The following is a 27007-nucleotide window of genomic DNA, read 5'->3' as shown; positions in this document are numbered from 1 at the left end:
CCGCATCGGCTTGTCCGCGATGGAGGCGGCCCCCTTCCTCCCTCGTTTCCCTCACGCTCTTTCCTCTCTCTTCCTTCCTCTTCTCCGTTCTTCTAATTTCCCCTTTCTCCCTCTCTCTCTCTGAGTGTGCGTGTGTTAGTGGATTTAGGGCACAAATTAGAGATTTTGTGTATTAGGGTTTGAATTAGAAATGTTCATAATAATTTTATAAAATATTTAAAATAAAATACTAATTTAAAATTTAAATATGATATTATAAAGATTATTTTTAAAAAGTATAAAATTTTATTTATCAATAAATCAATATACTTAAATAATTATTTTTAATTTAAATTATAGAGTAAACATACTAATCACATTTTACAAAATACAATTTAAATTTGAAAATGTCTTAAATTAAATTTCTTAAAATATCTTTTATTATTGATTTATAAATTATTTTTAAATAAACACTAATTAAGATAAAATTGGAGATAATTAAATTAATTTTTTTATTCATAAAATTAAAAGTATTTAATTTAAAAATTTTAAATATTTAAATCAAATCATATAAAATTTTATATTTTTTTCAATTACTAAAAATTTCAAAAAATTTATTTTGAATAAATATAATAAATTATAAATGACTTATTATTTAATTTTTGAAATAATTTTAAACTTAAAGTATGTTAGTTTGACTTTAATATTTTTAGTAAAATAAATTTTTGAATATAAAATCTTAAATAATATAATAAATTATAAATTATTCATTATGTTAATTTTCAAAAATTTGAATTCTTATATTTAATATGTTGAAATAAAATTTTTTATTAGTTACAAAAATTTTTTGAATTTTGTTACAAATAAATAACTTGTTACAAAAATATTATATTTTGTGACAAATTAATGTTTTGTTATAAAATATTTAGAGCTTTTGAAACAAATATATATTTTGTTACAAAATATTTTGAATTTTTGTAGCAATATAATCTTTTGTTACAAAATATTATAATATTTTGCAACAAAACAACAATTCGATACGAAAGCCAACATAATTTGTAACAAAAAAAATCATATAGTTACAAAATATTAAAATATTTTGTAACAAATTTTTTTGTTGTTACAAAAAAAATCATAATTTGTAACAATTTTAAATTTCATACAAAATTTTTGTTACAAATGCTCTATTTTCTTGTATTCTGGAGGAGCATTGGTGACCTCTCAAGAAAGGCGTTGATCACATACAGCCTGTCATAGAAGAAATCATTTACAGTTGGAGGAGACAGTGAAACCGAATTGATCTAGAAGAACAAGGCATCTCCAAGCCTTAACCATCTTTATATCATTGCATTCACTATCAACTGAGTAACGTTTTATTTATTTTCTTTTTATGCGTCTAAACAATCCAACAACTTTTCTATCTGTCTGACTAAGATCTACAAGATAACCATAGCTTACTTCAAATCACAATCCTCGTGAGATCAACCCTGACTCACTCAGGTATTACTTGGACGACTTAGTGCACTTGCTGGTTTAGTTGTGCGAAGTGTAATTCCGCACACCACATTGTTATTAGTTTCATATTGAAAATTGGGTTTCCATGGTGCAAAAGGTTATTAGTTGTGGTATTCTTTAGTTTTGCTGGAAACTTTTATAAATGGCATAACTATTTGTTAATATTTGTTATTTGTCCAAGTTGCAGCATAGCTAAAAGAAGAAATATAATTATCAGGTAGTAGTAAGTAGTAACTTTTGGTAAATAGAGAGTTTGCACTTACTAAGTTAGTGCTTTGTCTCATGTATCCTGTGTTCTTTATTTTAGAGGTACAAAAATATACAAAAATGTATCATGTATCATGTGTTCTTTAAATTTATTTTATTTTCAGGTACATATGTCTGTGTATGTGCAACTAATAATCTACAATTCTACATGCATGCTTACTTGATGCCTTCACAATTTCACCTGTCATTTCCTGCATGCGCTAAATAATACTTATCCACATAAATCAATTTTCCTAAGTGCATTGAAAACGATTTTAGTAGAAGGACTCATCTTTTAAATATCCTTATTTAATGATTTTTCCTCATTTTAAATAGATTGATACAGTAACCTTTCCCACAAGAACCAGAATTTAATGGCCAACGAGTGGTTACGTTTCACTATTAGAGAGACTTCATATTCTTCCGACATTATCGGTATGTATCCCTTTATATTAGACTTTTGCTCTACCTCTTTAGCCCATTCTGTCATTCCATATACACACCACATATATACCACTAACAATATTTATTTTTCTCTTAATAATTTTATTTTTTAATTCAATTCCTATATTATTTTTTAATTTAATTCCTAACCAAAATTTTGTACTAAAGATATGATTATCCTTCTTATCTGCTTCTGCCACATTGCTTGTTTAAATTTTTAAATTCTGACATACATTTTCATCGAGATACGGTTTTAACAAAAAGGAATATATATGTATGTGCATATCCTATAACTATTTCTCATACAAATTATATAAATCATCTAATAAAGTCTTTTACTAGCCTTGCTTCAGGCTCCTTTGATCTATGCACTTACTTCCTTTGAATTTTCAGTTATTAATCTGTAAATAAAAATTGTTGAATATACCTTGTTACCTACTTACTAATTTGCTTATGAAAATTGTCTCATTTGTGTTATTTTCTGCTTATTAATCTATAGAGAATGGAAGAGAATTATCGACCTAATTCAAAACAAGCTAAGCGTCAATGGACACCATATGAAGATGCAAAACTAGTTCAATGTTTAGTGAAGCTTGCAACTACTTGTTGAAAGTGTGACAATGGCACATTTAAATCTGGTTATGAAAAACATTTGAAAAAAATGCTTCATGAAAAGATCCTTGGATGTGATCTTTAGGTACAGTTTTTTTTTTTTACATAATACTTGTTTTCTTTGTTTATAATTGTATAGTTGTATTATAATTGTATAGTTTGTTAATTAGATAATTTGAATCTATTTATTAGGTAAATCATTTATAGTTTGTTAATTTATAATAGAAGAATGCCTTTTTGTTAATTCAGTTTATTGAATTTAATCTTAGTAGTAATAATTCTAAATTGTTATGCTATGTTTAGGTTAATCTACACATTAAATCAAGGGTGAAATTGCTAAAAAAGATAATATTTTACAATAGTTGAGATGATGGGCACGGCTAGGAGTGGATTTGGTTGGAACGACAAAGATAAAATGATTGTGGTGGAGCGACAAATTTTCAATAAATGGAAAAGTGTAAATTCTAAATAACTTTCTTAATACAAGTATATTTATCTTAACCTTTTAATATGTATTGCTTATTTATTTTTCTTTTAATTCCAGTCCCATCCTAATGCTAATTGTAACAGTCCAGACCACCCGCTAGCACGATATTGTCCGCTTTGGCACACAAAGACTCACAGTTTTGTCTTTGATGATAGGGATGATAGCCAAAACCCCCACATTCACTCGTCAAAATGCGTCATGCTGGGAGAGGTATCCACACCCTTATAAGGCATGCTTCGTTCTCCTCCCCAACCGATGTGGGACCTTACAATCCATCCTCCTAAGGAGCCCAGTGTCCTCGCGCTCTGATACCATCTGTAATAGCCCAGACCACTCGCTAGCACGATATTGTCCGCTTTGGCACACAAGGCCTCACAGTTTCGCCTTTGATGATAGGGATGATAACCGAAACCATACACACTCACTCATCAAAACACGTCATGCTAGGGAGAGGTATCCATACCCTTATAAGGCATGCTTCTTTTCCCTCCCCAACCGATGTGGGACCTTACACTAATGGCTTCTGCAATAAACCATTTCCACATTTTGAAGAGTTAGGAATAGCATTTGGTAGAGATAGGGCTCAAAGAGGTAGTGCAAAAAATGTAACTCAAGCAGTTGCTACAATGGAGGCTGAGCACAAAGCAACCTTGAGTAATCGGCAAGTGAATGAAAACACCCAAGTAAATTTGGAAGAGACCGGAATGGAATATGAAGCTGATTCTCAAGTACGTAAGCAATTGACTTTAAATCATGTACATAAATTCACTTATTGTTGACCCTGCTGCTGTGTATTTTCTTGGATTCTTGAGTGATTGTTCATTAGTTCAATAGTTACTATTTTTTTTATTCTTCATTAGTTCAATAGTTACTGTTTTCTTGATTCTTGATTCACTTATTCATATATTATTCATATAATACTCGGTTACATTTACTTTAACCTGTGACTGTGACTAGCCTTAACTATTTCCATCATTTTGAGCATTTAAATAGAAATACTGATCTTCATTTCTGTTGAGTATAATAACAAAAAAGAAAAGAAAATGAATGCAATTATGCAAACAGAATTAGAATCAGGGTAGTTAATATTCTATTAGGTTCTGTTTAGTTAGTTAGTGTTGTTAGTCTTACTGGCCAAGGCAGAGGTAACACTTGTATATACAAGTATAGAGCATGTAAAATCAGTTAGGCTACTTGTTCTTCATTTCTACCAATATTTGAATAATCTTCTTCAAGTTTATAGTTTTATCATCTCGAGCTTTCTTCTTTCTTTCTTTCTTTCTTTTTCTTGCAACATACTCATCCGTGTTGCTTTCAATTTTTAAGAGCCTCTAACTCCTGGTGTTCCTACTGTTCTCGGTGTTCCTGCTGCTCTCGGTGCTTGTGCTGCTCCTAGTTTTTCATCTATAGAAAGGAATAAAAGAAAAATAGGGAGCAAAAATAAGGAAGTGATTGACATAGTAGTAGAATCAATGAGAAATATGAAAGGTACTTATCAAGAACACACAACCGTTTTAGTTGATATGGTTTCTTGTTTTAAACATGAGAAAGAAGGAGTTGAGCGCATAATGAAGCTAATGACACTGTTGAGAGGGATGTTTCTAGTTTGAGCATTGATGATAGAATGAAGGCTGACCTTAGCATTATAAGGGACAATAGTCTGATCGACATGGTGTTCCAACTTCAACTGGAGAAACTTTTGCCATTTTTAAAGAAATTGATTTAAATCTTGCTATTTTTGAATTTTTATAGATTATATTAAATTTCCGATTTTTAAATTTTTAATACATGTGTTTAGATGTTGAGATTTGTTTTGTATAAGTTTAATTATGAATTATGGATTTTTTGAAAATTTAGATAAGTATTTTGTATTAATTTAATTGTGATCTTTGTTATTAGGGATATTTTAGTAAATTTAATTGTGATCAAATTAATTTTAATTAAACATTTGTTATTAGGGGTATTATAGTAAATTTATTAGTAGAGATATTTTTGTAAATTCACAAAACATTTCAATGTAAAAAAAATCGATTAGTTTTATATTTAATTTTTAAAAAAAATTAAAAAATTTGATATTAGAGATATTTTTGGAAATAAAAATAAATATTTTTATCTTAAAATAATTATATTGAATTTTTCTTGAAACATTTTTATATGTAAATTTTTTTATGTATTTATTAAGTTTAGTTATTAACCTTTTAATTTGAATGAGTAAAAGTAATTTGACATATTAAACATATTTAATATTAGGGATATTTTAGTAAATTTTAAAAAATTAAAATCAATCAAATTAAAAAAATCAGTGTAGCAAGTAATATTTAATTAACTTTATATTTAATTTTTAGTTATTAATATTTTAATTTAAATGAGTAAGATTAATTTTAATATACTACATAATATGACTAAGAAATTTAAACTCAACCAAACAAAAATTTATTCATTCCTAGAATTATTACATAATATTTCAAAACATTAAATTTTATAACCAAATATAGAAATATTTCAAGTAATATTATTACTGAGCATTATATTCCTAAGAATAATATTTTTAGTAATAAAATTTAATCTTTCAACCACACACTTAATATATATATGTGTTTTGACAGTTCATAAACAGGCTCTTTTTTTTATATGGAAGTATAAGTAGTGATATATCTTAACATTATAATTTTTGGTGTTTTTTAAAAGTGTGGAAGATACACAAATCAGAGGGTCCGATTTCTATACTTCAAATTTTTTAATTTTTTTTAGTAGAAATCCCTCGATCCGATTTCTGTTCTCTCACAAATTTCTCGGTCCAATTTCACAAATCTCTTGGTCTGATTTCTGTATCCTTACAAATCAGACGGTCCGATTTCGGCACTTCTCACAAATCAGACGGTTCAATTTTTATTTATCTAATTAAACGGTTCCATATTTAAAAATAATATTCTATAAATCCACATTTTAAAAAAATATCATTATTACTCTAATATCAAAAACAAAATCTGTCATAATCACACTTGTCAATTTTTTAAATCTTTTAAAAGATCATTCTATTGAAAACAGGTAGCATTTCGGCACCTATTTACCTCTTTTTTGTTTTTTTTTTTAAAAAAAACCCTAGCTGAACGAAGCCCCACCCAACCCCCAGCTTTCTCACTCGCTCGCTCACACTCTCTATAGTCTCTAACGGAGGCAGAGCTGGGAGTTCAGCTCGGTTCACCGCCATCGAATGCTCGCAGCCGTCCCCGCGCGTCTCGCCGGATCCTCCACGTCATATGCTCGCGTCTGGCCTCTCTCCTCCATCTGAGCTCGGCTGCTTGTCCCTCTCTCGCCTCCGCATCTGCTCGAGCGGTGCTTCCTGCTCGTGTCGTCGCCGCGCCTCCCTCGCCTCTCTCCCTCCTCACATCTCTGCTCGAGCTTTGTGGTCCCTCGCGTGCTCGTTGCCGGCGGTCTTGCTCCCTATCGTTCATATTCTGCTAGTTCTCCGCGTTGTAAACATAAGACGGACTGCCGCAGTGCCGCCAGCTTCTCCGCGTCACATCCTTGCTCCTTTTCCTTCATGCTCTTCTTTTTGGAAGACCACCGAAGGTTACTTAATTTTTCTTGCTTACTTTTTTCGTTTTTAATCGGTTGTTCATAAAAAAAATGTGATTTGGTGAATTTAGTTTTTAATGTGATCAAAATGATTTAGTTAAAAATAATTAGTTAATTTTGTGCGTGTTTGTGACTGATTTCTTATGATGCTATATATGTAATGTAATTGACTAATTGCTTGGTTATGAATTTATGATGACACTTGAATTTGTCAATTTGTTGAATGGTAGAATTGAATTTGTTGAATGGGAGGCTTGCTAATTACTAATTTAGTTATGCCGCCGAATGCTGATTTTGAGTTGGTCTGCTAATTTTGAATTTGGAAAGAAAATGTTTGGAGATTGGTATTTAGTTATTTAGTTTTACTTTGTGGTTATGATATTATGATTCTTCTCATAAAAATAATAGGGATGCACCTTATTTTCAATTTTAATTTTGAGGGCTCTGAAATTGTCATATTAGAATTGATTGTTAATTGCCTAATTGATTGTCAATGTGATAGTGTGATTAGAATTAGATAATAGGCTTTGTTAGAATTGATTGTTAATTGCTAATAAAATGTTAGAGTTTATTGTTAATTGCCTAATTGATTAATTGTTAAATGTTAATAGGCTCCAATGCTGCAGTGTGATTGTTAATTGCTTAATTAGAATTGATTGCTAATTGCCTAATTGATTGTCACTATTATTGTGTCAAATTAAGATATTATTGTAGTATTGAGTAATAATGTCTATTTTCGTATTAGTTATTTTAGAAATTGTGACTTGATTGTTGTTAAAGTGTTGGTGAAGATATACATTTCAAAATTTAATTTTATTTAAGTAGGACCGGGTCAGTCGGTTCAACCCGTAACCTACTGGTTGAACCAATGACCCAGTAGTCTGACTGGTTTGATCACCAGTTCGGTTCTGGCAACTATGGTTATTTGTTTGGTATCAATATATAACAAAAACTATATGGAGTTTATTTTATACAAGTTAAATATATTCATGAATAATTTAAATTTATTTTAGAAATATATTTCAGACATAAATACAAAGAAATAGACATTCTTCGTTGCACGGGTACATTGTTTAGTAAAGTAGCAGTAGTAGTAGTAGTAACTAACAAGGAGGCAGGTGTGATGCTAAACAGAGTGGTGAGCTGCTATCATTTCCACCTCATCATGCCTCATGTGATGCTACTCAACGGCGATGATCGGCTACAAAGTTTGTAGCTACCACCACCACCACCACAAGCACGTTGCTTTCCTCAGCCTCATACTCTTTGGGTTTTCACTTCTCCATCACCTTTGCCACGGACCTTGTGATTCATATGAACATGTCCCGCAGTGAGTTTATCTTTCATTGGATTCAAGGTTTGTAAATACTCCTTTTATGCCTCAATAGTGTTTGTATTAATGCTAGTGAATGTAATAGCTTTTTTGTTTGACTATTATCTCTAGAGATTTATTTATTTATTATAAATATTAGTGTGAATGTGCTGATTAATTTTAGAGTCACTATTTCTGATTTGGTGAGTTAGTTTTGTAAATATCTGTAAGTATTGATGATGCTATTGTACGTTTTGATTCATGATTATGAAGATTTGAAGAAATTTGAGGTATGGGGATTTTGAGCTTCGTTACCCATGTGGATGAAATCATTCAATTCTGGCGTGTTTAGTCGTTCGATAAGGATGGTTTGGGCTTGGAGACAGTCCAAAATTTTTTTTATGATGGTTCTTTGTGAAAATGGGATGCGGATGCCCAATTGTTTGTTCTCTGTTCTCAAATGTTAAGTTAGCACTTTGTAACGAGATTTTGTAATCTTTGGGATCTCAATTTACTTCCTTGACTTTCGAAATATGTTGATATCGACTGCCGGCTTGTACTTTGTACTTTGTAGTATTTTATTTTCTTTTCTTTTCAGTGGATTTGGTACTGTTTAATATTGATTAATTGTAGTGAGAAAGTCTATGTGTGCACTGTGTTGTGCTTACTTTTCCATATTGGAGATATCCTTTACATTTATTCCAATCTTAGTAGCAGGTAGCACTTCTAGTAATGCTAAGACTTTGGGTTAAGCAGGAGTATTATCATAAGTAAGGCAAACATCATATGATTTGTAAATTGGGTAAACAATTTTGGGTCCAAGAAGTCTTGTAAACAATTTAGTAACAGAAAATTTACCATGTCATGGTTTACTTTTATTTCTATGAAAATGATTATATAAGTGTTCGTCTGATTAGAAGATTATCAATCATAGATTTTGTATTATTTTGGCGGAAGTTACCACTTAATGCAATGATGAAACAACTTTCAATGAAACCTATGGTGAGTTACTAACTATTGGCAAATAACAAGATAGTGGCCTGATGCGTGTTATGTGCTGTGCACTTATTTGTGTTTCTTATTTTACCTTATTGCTTCATATTTTGGTGCGAATCATGCTGTTGCATTTGGTTCTTCCTTTGTATCACGATTCACAAATTTTCTTGAGAGTGGGACTATATATTCTGAATGATTCTTGCATGTGCATATATTTAGGAATATCTGATTTGCTCCAAGGAATAAGTCTCTACATGAATGAATGGTCTGTTACACCCTTTGACCCATTTTCATGGATTACACCATTTCTTAGTTCTTAAATTATCAAATTATTCACTGATGCGAATAGTAATAGTAATGCCAATGCCGAGACCCAAGAGAAACAAGAGCATGGGCCTAATGAAGCCATTATGCAGAATAACCCAAGTAACAAAAGGGTGAGGAAATTACCCATATGAAAGACTACGAGAAGTCAGTATGAGTGCGTCACAGGGAATTATTAGCTTGTGCTGAGGTCAGAGTTAGTCACAACAGATTGGAAAATGGGTTGTGATATAAAAAGGGAATTATAGTGTAAGAAAAGAGGTTAGATATTATGTTGCTATTTGATAGTGCAGACCTCCCTTGAGCTTAGGGTGGTATTGGTATACTGTTTCATTGATTTTTGCCTTATATATCAATTGAGTACTTCATTGGTCAATTAAGTACACTTATTTTACTTTGCCATATTGCTGCCGTGATTGTTGTGATTTGTGAATTGCTATGAATGTTTGTGGTGACTATTATTCACCCAACAACACTTTATCCTCCCTTCTGCTTTTCTCCAATTCACACCAATTTCTCATACTTCTCAGTGTTTAGAACCTTACATCAAAACACAGTAATCTAATCATGTATTGCCACATTAATCAAAATATTTAATTTACAATAACCACGTTAAAGGTGACATAGGATATAATCAGCATACGAAAATTAATCTCTTAAATAATACCTTGTATTTATGTACACATAGATTAACTTTTTTCAATATACCAAATTATTTAAAGCAATCTTGATTTTGCAATTAAAGGAGTAATGCTTTTCTGATAGTGTTTCTGATATGAGATTTGTTTATTTTCACCTTTACAGATATCTTAGTGGGTTCAATCTATCTAAACTAAGGTAGACTACAAATTTCATGGCAGGCAGTGGCCTGACATCTTTGGGTCGTGTGAAGCTCACTGATTTAGTTCCTTTGGAAGGGTTGCCATCTGATGCCTATAAAATATCAGTTTCAATTTTGTCACAATCATTGGCTCAGTTTTCAGCTGTCATTGTCCAATTTCCAGAAAGTGACGGGTCTCTTCTAAGATCTGGTTTAGAATCTGCCCGCCTCTATTTCCATCAAAGAGAATCATACCCCCCTGCAGATATAATCCATACCGCTGAGTCTCGGGAGTGGTGCAAAACATCTGGTTATTATGCAGATCCTCATTTGTGGCAAGAAAGCTATGATTATAGACCGGGATTAACTCCTTCAGAACCAAACAACTCCATTGAGTTCCCTCCTGCTGGTTTGCAAGATATGTTTGCTTCATTTGGAAAAGCAGCAAGGCATATTCTGGACGCAATTAGCTTCCATTTGAATTTGCGTAGCTTTCCGTTTGCTGAAATACTGGATAATGTTCCCCTTAGAAATAGGGAAATTTCTTCTTCAGTCTTATCTGTTTGCTGTCATGCTAGGCCATCATTTCAGGAGCCACAGCATCATAATATAGCTACTCAAGAGGATGGCCAAATTGTTATGTATCCTGACCAGGATCACCATGTTGATAAAGGCTTGATATCTATTGTCAAGTCTGACAAGGCTGGTTTACAGGTAAGAGACTTTCAAGGTCGATGGATTCTTGTGGATGGAGATCTTGGACCTCAGGAAGCTGTTGTTTATCCTGGTCTTGCTCTCTATCAAGCCACTGCAGGGTATGTAAGCCCTGCATTGCACAAAACTGAGATTAACATGGAGCCTAATATGTATGGACGATGTTCTTTAGCCTTTAAACTTCTGCCTAAATCAATGGCCAATCTTGATTGTTCAGAAATGAGAGCGGCAGGTTATGGAATTGAAGCTCAGTTCCAGCTCCCCGTTCCAGTGGATGATTTTATGCAAAGATCTCATCAAACTGATCATATTTTTAATAGGCCTGGTTTCCAGTGCTTCAATTTTCCACCAACAAATGATGGTATGTAGCATTATAACTATTTGTAATCTGGTTTTTAATTTTCTTTTTAATATACATACATACATACATACATACATACATACATACATACATACATTGTTTATATTCTTCAAAGCAATTTAAGAACTTGCTCAACTTTGAATTATTTTACTTTCATTTTGAAAAGGTTGCCAATTCAAGCTATGCTTTCCATTTTCAAATGAGATTGTGCAAAAATATGTTGATTGCATTTCCATCCGCACTGGAGGAACTTGAATGAGTGAATTGAAAGGGCATGCATAACATATTTTCTGGGAGAAGTAGCATAGCAAAATAAATTGTTCTTAGGCTGTTTTTCTATTTTATTTTATTTTTTTTAAATATAATCCACAAATATTGCACTTTGGTTATTATACTTGTAGAACTTTATATCGTCATTAATAGTTGGTCTCAAATATGAACATAGGTGTCCAGATTGTGTTTCTTAAAATTTATTATTATTATATTATTATTTATTTGTGACAGAGTTTGACTGTATTGATGTTGATATGGTGTCACTTCTGCTTTGCAAGTAGCCCTTAGTTGAAGGGTTTTAACAGTAGGTCAATTAAATGCTGGAACAGGATCCGGGAAGACTATAAGGAGGAGGAAGCAAAATCCTAAAAGCAAACCTCTGCCACCTTCCAAGCGACTAAGGCTTGAGGCACAACGAGTTTTGAAAGAAAGGGTCCAAGATATTGCAGATAAAAAAGGCATCAAGCTGCGTTTCTGTAATCTCAAGGAATGTGAAAATCACATCCATGCCTTAGACAGCCCATGTGCGAATATACGATTGGAGATAGGGTGGCCACCTGGAGTTCCATTTGTCCACCCCCATGATTTGCCTAACAAGGCAAAGTTGGGTTTTCTTGAGGCATATGAACCTGGTTGGACAGAAGCCCATCAAAACTTGGACAGGCTAGTCAACACTCGGCTAACTTTAACAGTAACTCTCCTTTTGCGATTTTCATGTCTGGATGCTCATGCATATTTTATCCTGTACTGCATCTGTCAAGTAAAGTGTTTCTGGTGCATTTTAAGCTAGTGACCTATATACATTATCTTCATAATAATCAAAAGGTTGAGGGGTTATTTTTCTTTTATTTTTTTATTTTTTTTAAAAAACATGAATGAATAATTCAGGTAGCGGGAGTGACCAGAACCAAGCAAGGGATGATATTCATAACTAGCCCATCGTCGTCATTAATTAACCCCTCTGTAGTCGAAGAATCAAACTTCTAGCAACATAGAAGCATGTTGAGAACAATTATTAGATGTAAAAAGGAGCAATGGACATTAGGAATGAAAGTGTTGGATCAATGCAAAGACCAATAGAAAGATAGACTCTTATCTCTCTCTTGGTTTGTGCATGTGTTTCCATGGTTTGTCAGAGGTTTGCTAATCCTTTTTCATGTCCTCTTCTTTGCTTAAGTAGTTATATGATTAATATTTTCATGAATGATATATTTGCAAGATATCTTGTCTTTTGTTATCTGGGAGTGCACCAATTGGCCCTGGATTAATATCTCCGTATATGGAGCTAGAAACACCAAGTGTGTGTAGACTATGGAAAGTGAAAGATCAAAAACAGCCAGTGGAAGCCTGTATATGAGCAATTGAGATCTGTTATATAATGTTCAATGACCGATGGAACTAGCGCAAATGTGGTGGTACAGTAACTTTGACATGCATTAACTAGATTTAAATTCAATGGACGGCTGTCAGTATGAGCACTATCTTAGGATTCTGAGACAACTATGTTGCATTCACTTGAATCATTGCAGTTTGAGACATGAAATATTGCAGTTTCTTGAACTTTTATAGATTAGTAACTGTTGTGATGTATTTGATGGTGTTTTTGAGGTCTACTTAACATCTTCGAAGTTTACAAGTTAATCGATCATCAAAGTTATGTTGTATTTGGTTGATACTGACATTTCATGTTCATGTTCATGTTCTGGTGTATGCAGGAATCAATCACCCTGATTTCCAGCATATGGGGAACATGTGATCAGGTTGTGAGGTTCTTGGGAGGATAATAAGCTTTTAGTTCTCAATGCTTTGCTGGATCCATTTTTGGCTTGGTTCAAGTTTTCAAGTGGCGAAAAATAAATGACCATTTTGTATCTTCCTAAACTAAGAAGTGGGTATCCAAAATATTTAACTATTAATTAATATGTACTGACTATGTAAAATTATTTCACACAATTAATCAATGAAATTCAAAGATTTAAATGATAATATGACGGTATATATAAACAAATTCAGAGGCTCATTTTTTTTTATATGAGAAGCATGTGTGTGTTGTGCATTATTATGGAGGATGTAGGTGTTAGACATGGATGTGGAATAGTTTTTTCTGAAACAAGGAATGAAAAAATCGGTCTATCCAATTTTTTTATTAAAAAAAGATTAAGCCTATTAATTGGACAGTCCGATTAGTGTGGGAGAGAATTTAAATTTTGGCAAAAATAATCGGATTCTCCGATTTGTATACCCAAAAATTGGATGGTTCGATTTTTACTCCTGACACCATAATTGCGCAAAGTACTTATACACTTTATAATTGTGTTTTACACTATTTCTTTTTCCACATTTAAATTAAAAAGTGCAAATTCAGACATTGGTATTTCACAGATGTTGCACGCGTGAAATAAAAATATAAATACATTACATAGAAGATAATAATAAAATGAATTAATTAAAAGTCAGTACTCACACTACTCAGTAATGCAGTGCTTCTATGACAAAAAAAAACGCTTAAAATATGCGACGTTAAAATGTACAAAAAGATAATAGAAATGAATATGCATTGAATTGACTTATCAATTATCATGATATACACATGATGTATCTATATTATACTATACGGAAAGTGTTCACATATGGCAGTGCATTTGTGCGGAACGTGATGTTCCGCATTCTTGAATCGTTCAGATATAGTATAAAATAGTGGCATGGTTAAGATTAGGGGCACGTGGTATTTGGTGGAAAAGGGTCTGCAGTACTCACGGTGGGGTGTCAACGGGATGAAAAGTTATTCATTCAATAAGCAATAAGTTGGCATTTATGTCCAAAGGTGAGCTGTTGCTGAGAAGTTATAATGGCGTGGTATGTGGAAGCCGAGCCGAGTGGAATTGGCTTGGGCCAATAGATTTTTTTTATTCCTTTTCCGCATGGTTTGGGTCTTATTGCATGGTTTGGGTCAGTTAAATTTTATAAAAGAGAAATGATGTGTTGCATGGTTCTAAAAATGGTGCTTCCCAAAAATTAGAATGTGAACATGGTTTTATTGTTGTTGCTATTTAGAAAAAGACTACGTAAAATTGGCTTAGCTAGTAAGTGTTTTTGTGCTGTTATTATTTATTGTCTTGTAATTAGTTCTTAAATAATTATTAGTGCTTAAATAATTAGGAATATTTAAAATAGAGTGATTAATACACAGTAAAAAATTATTTCGTTGAGTTACCATCAAATTTTGGAAGAGATGGGTGGTTAGTATGAACTATATTGAATAGTGTGAGCCCATAATAAAAATATTTTGTTATTTTATGTTAAAGCCAATTTTTTGTAATGTAATTGTATTATGATAAAATTTGTGAGTGACTTATGTATGTAATATGCCTATATGCATGTTAAAAATTTGGTTAAAGTTATGAGAAACAATTTTTTCTTACGAAAATAATGTTTTAAGTATTGTATGGAAAAAATAAATTTGAAATCCAAGTTCTGTCCGCAGATACACACCGTATGGAGTCCTTCACACATCAACAACCCTCCGCTGGACCAGCATGATCTCCCTCTCACTCTATTTTACCATCTCTTACTTTGGTGTTGCACAAATATTAAAACAATTGTGTTACTGGGCAGAAAAATGGTTTGGGCCCAAGCCTCTAGAGTTGCTCTATCATTACCCTTTAAGAAGCCACTCACCAAGTCCAAAAAAAAAAAAACAAAAGGAGCCACTCACCTTTTGTGCATTTTTTCATAGTCATTTTCAAAGTTATATTCGTCTTTTTATCCTTCACTAACAAACAAAATTCAAGAGAGCTACTTAATCGTAAGCTGAATTTCATGTTCCGCACTTTTTGACCGACATATGGGATAATTTTCCTATACTATTTATTTGTTCATAACTTGGTTGCCAAACCTAAAATAAGTGAAATTCAATTAATATATAAGAGCTTTATTGACTTTACGGGTCAGATTCGACGACCTCATCATCAGTCCTATTTATTTGAATTAATAACTAAATTTTACAAGACTATAACTTTTTTTATTAATCTAAAATGGAAATTTTAATAATTTTTTAATTAAAAAAATAATTATCAACTATTAAATATGGAACTATTTTAAAAAATGGTTATTCACTTTACATCTATATTTATAAAATACTTTACAAATATCACTCTTATTTTTATAAAAAAATTAGACGTCGGACAAATCACCTAAAAGTATTTAGACATTACGTTATTATATCAGCAAAAAACGTTAGACAAATCACCAAATTGTTTAGAATTAGACCTTATATTCAAATTTAAAACAATCCAATTTTAGATAACTCTCAAAAGTCAAAACACTACTATATATTAATTTTATCATTTTTTCATATAACTTATTTTTCTTATTATACTTCTATTGCAAATCTACGTTACACTGCTATATGTAATTTTAAATTTTTATTTTAATAGTTGATTACTTAGATAAAAATATCTCTCTTAAATATTTAATTAAGAATAAAATACATTTTTTTCTGAAATTAAAAAAAATAAAAATATCCTTAATTTTTAATTTAATTCAATTTTGTATCAATATCAAAACAAATTTTAATTTTATCTTTGTCATCAAATTTGTTATGGTCAAATATTAATCAACCATTCCTTTTCCATTTTTGCACTTAATCTCATCTCATTAAATCATCATCCATAAGGAAAAGTATATGAAACCAACTAATAATCAGCCAAGAATAGAACAACATAATTAATTATAATTAGTTTTATTAATTTATAATTTAATTTGTTTTTTAAATTATTGTTGACCACGTTCAAAACATGAGAGAAGATATACTAGTGATAGGAGAGAATCACGAAACAGATGCTTTGATCATTAATTAGTTGGTTCCATATAAATTATGTTTTATTAATGCGTAACACATAAAATATAGAAATCATATCTAAAACCATCCAATTTACAAGAAACATCTGTGTGCCTATCAGTAGCAACATCCGGTTAAAGTCACCGGTGCCTCTGATTTACCAGTTGGCTGATTCTTAGCTTATACAGAGTTGTTGGTTCCCTAGCATTATTGCATCCATAAATCACCGTCTCCTACTCCCCCAACCCCATCCCAGCATCCCTCCCATCCCCATCTCCTACCCCTAACCCCAACTGATTCCACCGCCACCAATCACCACCTCTCATCCCATTGTCATCTCCCTCAGCCCCAATCACCCGCTCGTGTCTCATTGTCACGGGCTCCAACTCCAACGGCTGTTGCTACCATTGTCGCTTGTGGGTCTTCCTTGCTACTGCTGTCTTAGCCAACCAATACACAGTCTTAAACGCCATCTCTCCTTCTCTGTTCTTGATCTCTGGATTGTTTTGAAAATTTTAAATTGAGGGATTTCGGTTGTTGAATCCTCCTTTTCGCTGTTGTTGTTGGTGATGTGGTGGCGGTTGTGGTTGTGATTGAGTGACGCGAGGAGAGGTGGGAGTTACAGATGGGCTACTGGCGGTGGTAATATGGAGAGAGAGAGAGGATGAGGCATCAGAATTTGGGGATGTGAGAATGTTGATGGTGATGGTGATGTGGGAGTGAGAGATGAGGCAGTGAAGTGGGGTCGTTAGTGAGCGTGAGGGTGGAGAGAGGACGATGAGTCACGGGTATGGAGGCGGAGAGATGAGTTGCATAAGGTGGTGGGGATAGGTGAGGGCTGGTGAAGTTGATGTTGGAGTTTTTGACTCTAGAAAATCTATTTTTTTCAAAGTTCTGAAAATCCGACCGGATCGGCCGGTTGAACCGGTTCAACCAGAAATTGACGGTGCAAGTGGTCCAATCCTTCCTTTATAATCGTTCGAAAGAAAACCGGTGAAAAACCGGCAAACCGGCCAAGAATCGGTTGGTTGGGCCGGATCAGTAACCGGCCGGTTCGGATAAAACGGCGCTGTTTTTAAACTTGTAAAAAAAAAAATGGATCCACCGATCCAGTGATCCCTCGTGACCCAACCCTCCTCTTCCCCCAATCATTCATTCATCCATGTTCTGGAGAACTCTGAATTAAAGAAACCCTAGCCGCGTTGCCCTCCGCCTAACCCAGCTCCTCAGCGTTGCCTTCTAACCCAGCTCCTCTTCGGCTCTTCATCTTTGCTGGCTTCTCGGCACGGACCCAGGTTAGTGGCTTCTCTTCTTCATCTTCACTTTGGTTACTACCGTTAACAGGGGTTAATGAATTAAAAAATGTCCCCTTTTTTTTGGGGTACTTAGGCTGCACGAATTGGATTAGATATATCCTATAATTCTATTTGATTCGTATTGCACTCGTTGGATCGGATCGAATATAATATCTACAATTTTTTTTAAGTTAGATCGAATCGGATATTGGGTATATTCGCATAATTCAAAAAAATTGTTTTAAGGCTCTTTTTGACTCTAGAAAATCTATTTTTTTCAAAGTTCTGAAAATCCGACCGGATCGGCCGGTTGAACCGGTTCAACCAGAAATTGACGGTGCAAGTGGTCCAATCCTTCCTTTATAATCGTTCGAAAGAAAACCGGTGAAAAACCGGCAAACCGGCCAAGAATCGGTTGGTTGGGCCGGATCAGTAACCGGCCGGTTCGGATAAAACGGCGCTGTTTTTAAACTTGTAAAAAAAAAAATGGATCCACCGATCCAGTGATCCCTCGTGACCCAACCCTCCTCTTCCCCCAATCATTCATTCATCCATGTTCTGGAGAACTCTGAATTAAAGAAACCCTAGCCGCGTTGCCCTCCGCCTAACCCAGCTCCTCAGCGTTGCCTTCTAACCCAGCTCCTCTTCGGCTCTTCATCTTTGCTGGCTTCTCGGCACGGACCCAGGTTAGTGGCTTCTCTTCTTCATCTTCACTTTGGTTACTACCGTTAACAGGGGTTAATGAATTAAAAAATGTCCCCTTTTTTTTGGGGTACTTAGGCTGCACGAATTGGATTAGATATATCCTATAATTCTATTTGATTCGTATTGCACTCGTTGGATCGGATCGAATATAATATCTACAATTTTTTTTTAAGTTAGATCGAATCGGATATTGGGTATATTCGCATAATTCAAAAAAATTGTTTTAAGGCTCTTTTTGACTCTAGAAAATCTATTTTTTTCAAAGCTCTGAAAATCCGACCGGATCGGCCGGTTGAACCGGTTCAACCAGAAATTGACGGTGCAAGTGGTCCAATCCTTCCTTTATAATCGTTCGAAAGAAAACCGGTGAAAAACCGGCAAACCGGCCAAGAATCGGTTGGTTGGGCCGGATCAGTAACCGGCCGGTTCGGATAAAACGGCGCTGTTTTTAAACTTGTAAAAAAAAAAATGGATCCACCGATCCAGTGATCCCTCGTGACCCAACCCTCCTCTTCCCCCAATCATTCATTCATCCATGTTCTGGAGAACTCTGAATTAAAGAAACCCTAGCCGCGTTGCCCTCCGCCTAACCCAGCTCCTCAGCGTTGCCTTCTAACCCAGCTCCTCTTCGGCTCTTCATCTTTGCTGGCTTCTCGGCACGGACCCAGGTTAGTGGCTTCTCTTCTTCATCTTCACTTTGGTTACTACCGTTAACAGGGGTTAATGAATTAAAAAATGTCCCCTTTTTTTTGGGGTACTTAGGCTGCACGAATTGGATTAGATATATCCTATAATTCTATTTGATTCGTATTGCACTCGTTGGATCGGATTGAATATAATATCTACAATTTTTTTTTTTAAGTTAGATCGAATCGGATATTGGGTATATTTGCATAATTCAAAAAAATTGTTTTAAGGCTCTTTTTGACTCTAGAAAATCTATTTTTTTCAAAGTTCTGAAAATCCGACCGGATCGGCCGGTTGAACCGGTTCAACCAGAAATTGACGGTGTAAGTGGTCCAATCCTTCCTTTATAATCGTTCGAAAGAAAACCGGTGAAAAACCGGCAAACCGGCCAAGAATCGGTTGGTTGGGCCGGATCAGTAACCGGCCGGTTCGGATAAAACGGCGCTATTTTTAAACTTGTAAAAAAAAAAAATGGATCCACCGATCCAGTGATCCCTCGTGACCCAACCCTCCTCTTCCCCCAATCATTCATTCATCCATGTTCTGGAGAACTCTGAATTAAAGAAACCCTAGCCGCGTTGCCCTCCGCCTAACCCAGCTCCTCAGCGTTGCCTTCTAACCCAGCTCCTCTTCGGCTCTTCATCTTTGCTGGCTTCTCGGCACGGACCCAGGTTAGTGGCTTCTCTTCTTCATCTTCACTTTGGTCGTCTTCTTCAATTTTTGCTCCATTTCTGATTTTTCTTCAAGTCTGCTTCAATTTTTGTTCAACTCTGCTTCAATTTTTGTTCAAGTCTGCTTCGGTCTTGGTTCAAGTCTTCTTCAATTTGTTGAAGTTTTGATGGTCCTTGAAGTTTGGTTCTGAATATTTTGTTACTCTGTTTTCTAATTGCTGTAAATGTTTGAAATTTTGTTACTCTGAAAGTTTGGTTCTGGATCTGTTATTCTGATGGTTTGAAGTTTGCTGTGAATGTTTAAAGTTTTGTTACTCTGATGGTTCTTTTAATTTTTCTTTGGTTACTGATGGCTTTGTTTAGTTTCTGAATGCTTGGTTCTTCTTCTTACTTTTAATTTCTGATTTTTTGTTCAAATAATGTTGCTAAGTTCTTTTTCTTCTTCCTTGCTAATGTTCTGTTTAATTTAGTGTCATCACTATTGAGTCTGTTTCAGTGTTTTGAATGTCTAATACTCTAATTTGTGATTTTTGAATCTGAAATTAATTAAATCATTGATTTTGTGTTGTTGAAATTGTTGATTAAAATGGATTTGTTATGCTGCTGTTGCCGTTTTTTAATTTTTAAGTATGATGTTTCTTAATTTTTGTTGAAATAGTTGTTGATTTCAGGGTTTAGAGTGATTAGTTGTTGGTAGTATTTAACTTTTGTTGCTGCTTCTTTTTTCTTTCTTCTTTTGTTTCTTACTGATTTTCTGCATTGCATTTATGTTTGACATTGTTATTGCTTTAGCTGTTGAGCTTGTATCTTGATAATGTGCTTCTGTTGCTTTAACTCTTTCTAATGCTAACTTATAACAAAGTTTTCTTCTGGCAGGTTTATCTTAGACACTTTTGAGTTGCATTGCGGAACACATCCATGCACAAATACTGGAGGTATTACAAGCAACCTGCTTGGAGGTTTATCCAGCTGTTTTAGGAGATGCATATTCAGCATATTATCTATGGATCCTGTGCTACATCATATTGCTTTTATCATGGATGGAAATCGAAGGTTTGCAAAGAAGAGTAACTTGGCTGAAGGGATTGGTCATAAAGCTGGATTTTCATCTCTCATTTCCATTCTTAGGTATTATTATGAATTAGGAGTGAAGTATGTAACTGTCTATGCATTCAGCATCGATAACTTCAAAAGAAAGCCTAAAGAGGTGCAATCCTTGATGGAATTGATGCGAGAAAAGATTGAGGAGTTGCTTCAAGATGAAAGCATTATCAATGAATACGGTGTTAAACTACGTTTTATTGGAAACTTGCAGTTATTGGCTGAACCTGTAAGGATTTCAATGGAAAAGGCAATGAAGGTCACTGCCCACAACAAACAGAGAGTATTGTTAGTTTGTGTAGCCTTAACTACCTCATTTTTTGGTGTCATTCCTTTTATACTATTTAACTTGAGTTTGTATATTAATAAGATTATATGAATTTGATTGATCACATTTAATGTAGTTTTTTAAATTTGAAAACTATTTTAATATTTATATTATACTATAATTATATTTTAGGATGTTTATTTATAATTTATTTATTATTTTATTTTAAAACGGTTTTTCCGGTTGAACCATCGGTTAGACCAGTTGGACTAGTAAACCAGTGAACCAGTAGTTAGAACGGTTTGATGACCGGTCCGGTTTTTCAAACTTGATTTTTTTCACTTGTTTAAATCTATTTATTCCTAAAATATTATCAATAAAAGTACTATTGAATAACAAAAAAAAAATAATAATAACACAAGATATAAGTTTAATTATTTTAAATTAAAGTACAACATAAAAAATAAAAAAAGATATCATAAAATTCATAAAACAACACACTAAAATTCATATCACATTAGGGTTTATTTTCTTAAACTATGTTATTTATATGAGACGTGCGGATATGCGGATCTGCGGATCGGATCTGCAGATATCACTGCCAAATCCGCAATCTGATCCTACCATAATGCGGATCGGATAATATCCGTAAAATTCAGATCGGATACGGATAATTACTGCGAATATGCGGATATTATCTGATCCATATGCAGCCCTAAAAGTACTCGATGAAAAATGGAGGATAAGTACTCAATATAAAATTTCAGTTCAAGCTTCAAAATTTTAGTATCTTAATATTTTTAAAAAAGTAAAAATTACAGAAGATAAACAAAATTTGAATAGGGAATTAAAATTTTAATATTTTATACTTAAAATATTTTTATTTTAATTAATTAATTTTAACTTTATCTTTCATTTAAATTAAATTTAAACTTTATTCTTAGTCGTCCTTCACTTCTTCATCTTCTCATTCTTTTTTAAAGGCATCCGATTGTAATTTTTGTATCGCCAGTGTCAAGACAGCTACCTCGTCGTCGTCATCGTAACCACTGCTAGGTAGGTGAGTCACCGTCGAAATTCATTTTTCTAATTGTTATATTCTGATCTCCTCATTTTCTCTTACATAGAACAACATTCGAGGAAACTAGTTGCAACCTCACAGTCGAGATCAACCACCCCTTTATCGTCATCATAGCTTTTGCGACCTAGGTTAGTTATAGCCATTTTTTTTCTGATTTTATTTATTTTTCTTTTGTTGTGACCTAATTTTTGTGAATTTGGTTGTTTGTTCTAATATATAAACTATAGCCAGTTTGAAAATTTTTAATAGTATAGAATTGAATTTCAATCTGGATTGAATTGGATTCTATTGTTTGGAATGAATTAGTAAAACTATAAAATTGAATAAAATAATTAAAAAAATTGCATTTTTAACTAAAATTTTCTTCAACTAAAATATATTCACATCATTTTAAAAATAAAAAATTATATTGATCTAAAAATATTAAATTTAAAAAATATTGTTATTAATTAAAAAAATTAAATGATTCTTCATAGTTGATTCCAATGACAAACCAACAACCAAAAAGTAAATATGAACTATCAAAAACTAACTTGTTGAATGGTTTAATAACATAGCAACAAGTAAAAAAACTAGTTATTAATAGTAAATTATAACAACTAATTTATATTTATTAAAATAGAATAAACTACTTTTTGCTAATGTCATGATTAACCAAGGTTCTAAGAACCAGACCGGTTATTAAACTGTTCTAATTACTGGTTTACTGGTCTAACTGGTTTAACCGTGGTTCAACTAAAAAAAAGTTTTAAAATAAAATAATAAATAAATTATAAATAAATATCCTAAAATACAATTATAGTCTAATATAAATCTTAAAATATCTTCCAAAATTAAAACATTACATAAAATGTTATCTTCCAAATTAATAATCAACATAGTCTCAAGTCTTAAAAAATGTCAGTACAATTAACCACTCAGAAAAAAAAATGATCAATTATCATGTTCTAGCCAAACAACTTAAGGAGCAATCACACGAACACATATCTAGTTTTGGATTAATATAACTTCTTAAAAACTTGAAAACTATGAAAGAATGACCATAGGAAGCGCAAGACATGAATCATCATCATACAAATATTTTCACTCTTCTTGTTCTAGGATGATAGTGTAGTCTGAGACCTTTCAAGGTTAATCCGAGCCTCTTTCTCTTGAACAAGAGATTTTGTTGCAGCCTTGGGTTTACAAGGAGAATAAAAAGTATAAGTTTGAGATTAAAAAATGTCCTTTGCAATTTATATAAAACAATTTACTCTTGAAATTTCGCTGAGAGGAAAAATCTAATTTACTGATCTTCCTGTCTCTTCCTTTATTAACTTCTCTTGCAAAGAAGTGCAATTCCTTCTCATTTCCACAATAATTGAATTCAGTTCTTCTTCCTTGATTTAGTGTGAATACACATTGATGATTACCAAAACAACTAAGAATCTTGGTTCCATCTTTGATCTCAAACTCAAATAATTAACCGAAACAAGCATTGATGCCAACATATAACAAACCAACTCAAGGAGCTTGAAACAACAGGATCTTAACTAACCTTATAATTGAATCTGTCTTTACTCTTGGACTTCTCATTTAGCAAGGCTTCAACATCCTCTCTAGTGAACTCTATTACACCATAATCCAACCCAGCATTGCTAGGTGAAAAACTACTAGGGCCATGTTGTTGATCATTTCCACCATTTGCAACTGCAAAAGCTAGCCTTGCTCTTCCATTAACAGGAGTCCACACCATTTTTCTTGAACTCTTTTTAGCTCTACTTGCTCCTCTTGAAACCAAAAACAATCAGCAACAAAAATTAAATACCAGCAATAAATAATTACCCTAACCCTCACATCAATAACTATTTTAACAAAAATTCAGAAACATCATATTAAAAAAATTTAAAAATTGCAGCAGCAGGTCAGTAGCATAACAAATCCATTTCAACAATATAATTTCAACAACACAAAATCAATGATTTACTTTATTTCAGATTGAAAAATCACTAATTATCAGACATTCAAGTTTCAACACAAACTCAATAGAGCATAAAAGGAAATCACTAAATAGTGCCACTAACACTGCGAGCAAGATGATGACGGACGACGAAGACACGATGGTGAGCAGCTCGAACTCGAAGCCTCAAACAGCAAAGCTAGAAGACGATGCGACGATGATGTAGAAGCTAGCGTGTGTTTGGTTGGTGTCCATGTACACCAAAGACATAGACACGGTGGTACATGTCCATCGTTTGTTTGCTGAGACACAAATCTTTAAGACACAGTGACCTACAAGTGTACATGAAATACATGTTTTCAGTGTCTCTCATTTGAGCTGAGACATTGAGACACAATTAATTAGACACATAATTTTACATTTCTATCCCTTTTTTTTTGAAATACCAATTATGTACCTTGACCCTAACCCCCTTTTTCCCCATTATCTTCTTCATTTTGAGTTTCTAACACCAGAAAGGTAGAAACCTTCCAACATCCAGGTACATTCTTCCTCTTCCGTTATCCTCCCTACATCTTTCTTCTTCCATTGTTGTGTCCCTCCCTCATCCCTCCTCCCTCTTTCATCTTCTTTTGTCACTATCCTCTTCCCTCCATTATTCCTCCCTCTGCCACCACCGCTACCTCCATTCTTTGCCACTCATCCAGATCTGTCACCTACCACTGCAGCTCACGGCGCCGTCATCGTCCACCTCTTGCGACCCAGCAACTCATAGCGTCATCGTCATCCACCTATCGCGACCCATGATGACAAGTCATCTTATACTAATTTTACAAGCCTTTTTCATCTATTTTTACTTGGTTTTCACGCATTTCTTATGCAATAGGTAAGTATTTGGATGAGAAATTCATGGTTGTCTTGATTCAATCAAACATTGTTAAATTAGTGCATTTGCATAAGATTTATGCAAGAATTGTTAGATGATATGAATGATGCAAAATCTTATGATTATGCCAAGGCTTTGATGTATTTGTTTGGTTGATGATAGGTAAGGAGGAGCAGAAGAAAGGGTGAGAAAGAAGCAGAGAAGGCAACGTTGGTGGCCAAAGTTGGCCCACCAACATTGCCATCCATCATTCCAAGGCTTGCTGGCAAAGTTGTAGAAAAGGGTGCCAACGTTGGATGGAATGTTGGTGAACCAATGTTACCCCCAACGTCTTCGATAAAAGCCTAGAAATTAAAGTTGGAAAATTAGCAGCGACGCGCACGCGTGGGTGACGCATACGCATACGTTCCACGCCGACGCGTACGCATCGCCCACGCGTGAGCATCGCTGCTAATTTTTTAACTTCAATTTCTAAGCTTTTATCGAAGACGTTAGGGGTAACATTAGTTCACCAACGTTCCCTCCAACATTGGCACCCTTTTCTACAACTTTGCCAGCAAGCCTTGGAACATTGGATAGCAACGTTGTTGGGCCAACTTTGGCCACCAACGTTGCCTTTTCTGCTTCTTTCTCACCCTTTCTTCTGCTTCTCCTTACCTATCATCAACCAAACAAATACATCAAAGCCTTGGCATAATCATAAGATTTTGCATCATTCATATCATCTAACTATTCTTGCATAAATCTTATGAAAATGCACTAGTTTAACAATGTTTGATTGAATCAAGACAAGCATGAATTTCTCATCCAAACACTTACTTATTGCTTAAGAAATGCATGAAAACCAAGTAAAAATAGATGAAAAAGGCTTGTGAAACTAGTATAAGATGACTTGTTATCACAACACCAAACTTAAATCTTGCTTGTCCCCAAGCAAGTAGTAAAACATAAGGAGAATGAATGAAAACAGAGAGAGGTATAAGCCTTTATTGGAAGACATTCAATTTCGGTTAATGGGGTTTTTATGCATGATATTCTTAGTGATTTTTTTTCTATGGCTAAGGTATAGACACCCCTTTGGATCCTTACTTGAATTATACAAAAAATGAGACTTGTTTTGGCTTGGTCCTTAGTTTTTCTTGCTCTCTTTCATGACTGAGATTTATTGCTTGCTAAGGCTAAATGTTATGTGTTAAGACAGCTGGTGCACGAAATTGTGATCATCAATGGCGCCATCAACATGGTACGCTCAATTGCAATCCCAACTCTTTATCACAACTTCGCACAACTAACCAGCAAGTGTACTGGGTCGTCCAAGTAATAAACCTTACGCGAGTAAGGGTCGATCCCACAGAGATTGTTGGTATGAAGCAAGCTATGGTCACCTTGTAAATCTTAGTCAGGCAAACTCAAATGGTTATGGATGATATACGAATAAAGCATAAAATAAAGATAGAGATACTTATGTAATTCATTGGTGAGAACTTCAGATAAGCGAATGGAGATGCTTTATCCCTTCCGTCTCTCTACTTTCCTACTGTCTTCATCCAATCCTTCTTACTCCTTTCCATGGCAAGCTGTATGTAGGGTTTCACCGTTGTCAGTGGCTACCTCCCATCATCTCAGTGGAAATGTTCAACGCACCCTGTCACGGCACGGCTAATCATCTGTCGGTTCTCAATCAGGTTGGAATAGAATCCAGTGATTCTTTTGCATCTGTCACTAACGCCCAGCCTTCAGGAGTTTGAAGCTCGTCACAGTCATTCAATCATTGAATCCTAGTCAGAATACCACAAACAAGGTTTAGACCTTCTGGATTCTCTTGAATGCCGCCATCAATTCTAGCTTATACCACGAAGATTCCGATTAAGG

General features: G+C 33.8%; 2 protein-coding genes across 6 annotated transcripts; both read left to right on the top strand.

Annotated features, from left to right (window-relative positions):
- The first annotated feature begins 6359 nt into the window (after positions 1-6359).
- LOC107458562 (uncharacterized) lies at positions 6360-13648 on the top strand. Of its 5 annotated transcripts, none has more exons than XR_001586064.3 (6): positions 6360-6856; positions 7997-8219; positions 10299-11389; positions 11992-12353; positions 12551-12800; positions 13378-13648. XR_001586064.3 is itself a non-coding variant. In XM_016076779.3 (5 exons), the coding sequence occupies exons 3-5, from the start codon at positions 10348-10350 to the stop codon at positions 13391-13393; spliced, it is 1392 nt and encodes a 463-aa protein (XP_015932265.1). In that variant the 5' UTR covers positions 6361-6856; positions 7997-8219; positions 10299-10347; the 3' UTR covers positions 13394-13648. The 5 variants fall into 5 exon arrangements, 2 of the variants coding, with proteins under 2 accessions (XP_015932265.1, XP_015932264.1); XR_002365776.2 differs by having other exon boundaries at positions 6361-6856; positions 11992-12325; XR_008001460.1 differs by lacking the exon at positions 7997-8219.
- A 1-nt stretch (position 13649) lies between these two features.
- LOC107458552 (dehydrodolichyl diphosphate synthase CPT3-like) lies at positions 13650-21498 on the top strand. The gene is made up of 3 exons (XM_021126735.2): positions 13650-13655; positions 19073-19170; positions 20737-21498. The coding sequence occupies exons 1-3, from the start codon at positions 13650-13652 to the stop codon at positions 21338-21340; spliced, it is 708 nt and encodes a 235-aa protein (XP_020982394.2). The 3' UTR covers positions 21341-21498.
- Positions 21499-27007: the final 5509 nt, after the last annotated feature.

The sequence above is a fragment of the Arachis duranensis genome, chromosome 7 (genome assembly GCF_000817695.3).
Source record: "Arachis duranensis cultivar V14167 chromosome 7, aradu.V14167.gnm2.J7QH, whole genome shotgun sequence".
Lineage (NCBI taxonomy): Eukaryota > Viridiplantae > Streptophyta > Magnoliopsida > Fabales > Fabaceae > Arachis > Arachis duranensis.
This window is presented reverse-complemented; position numbering and strand designations above follow the sequence as displayed.

What these genes read in the sequence shown, in the direction of transcription:
- LOC107458562 (XM_016076778.3), top strand. Translation starts at nt 10,348, where the DNA reads ATGGCAGGCAGTGGCCTGACATCTTTGGGTCGTGTGAAGCTCACTGAT. An exon ending in TTTTCCACCAACAAATGATG is followed by an intron (nt 11,390 to 11,991) that starts GTATGTAGCATT and finishes ATGCTGGAACAG; the next exon opens with GATCCGGGAAGACTATAAGG. An exon ending in ACACTCGGCTAACTTTAACA is followed by an intron (nt 12,354 to 13,377) that starts GTAACTCTCCTT and finishes TGGTGTATGCAG; the next exon opens with GAATCAATCACCCTGATTTC.
- LOC107458552 (XM_021126735.2), top strand. An exon ending in GCTTCTCGGCACGGACCCAG is followed by an intron (nt 19,171 to 20,736) that starts GTTAGTGGCTTC and finishes TTCTTCTGGCAG; the next exon opens with GTTTATCTTAGACACTTTTG.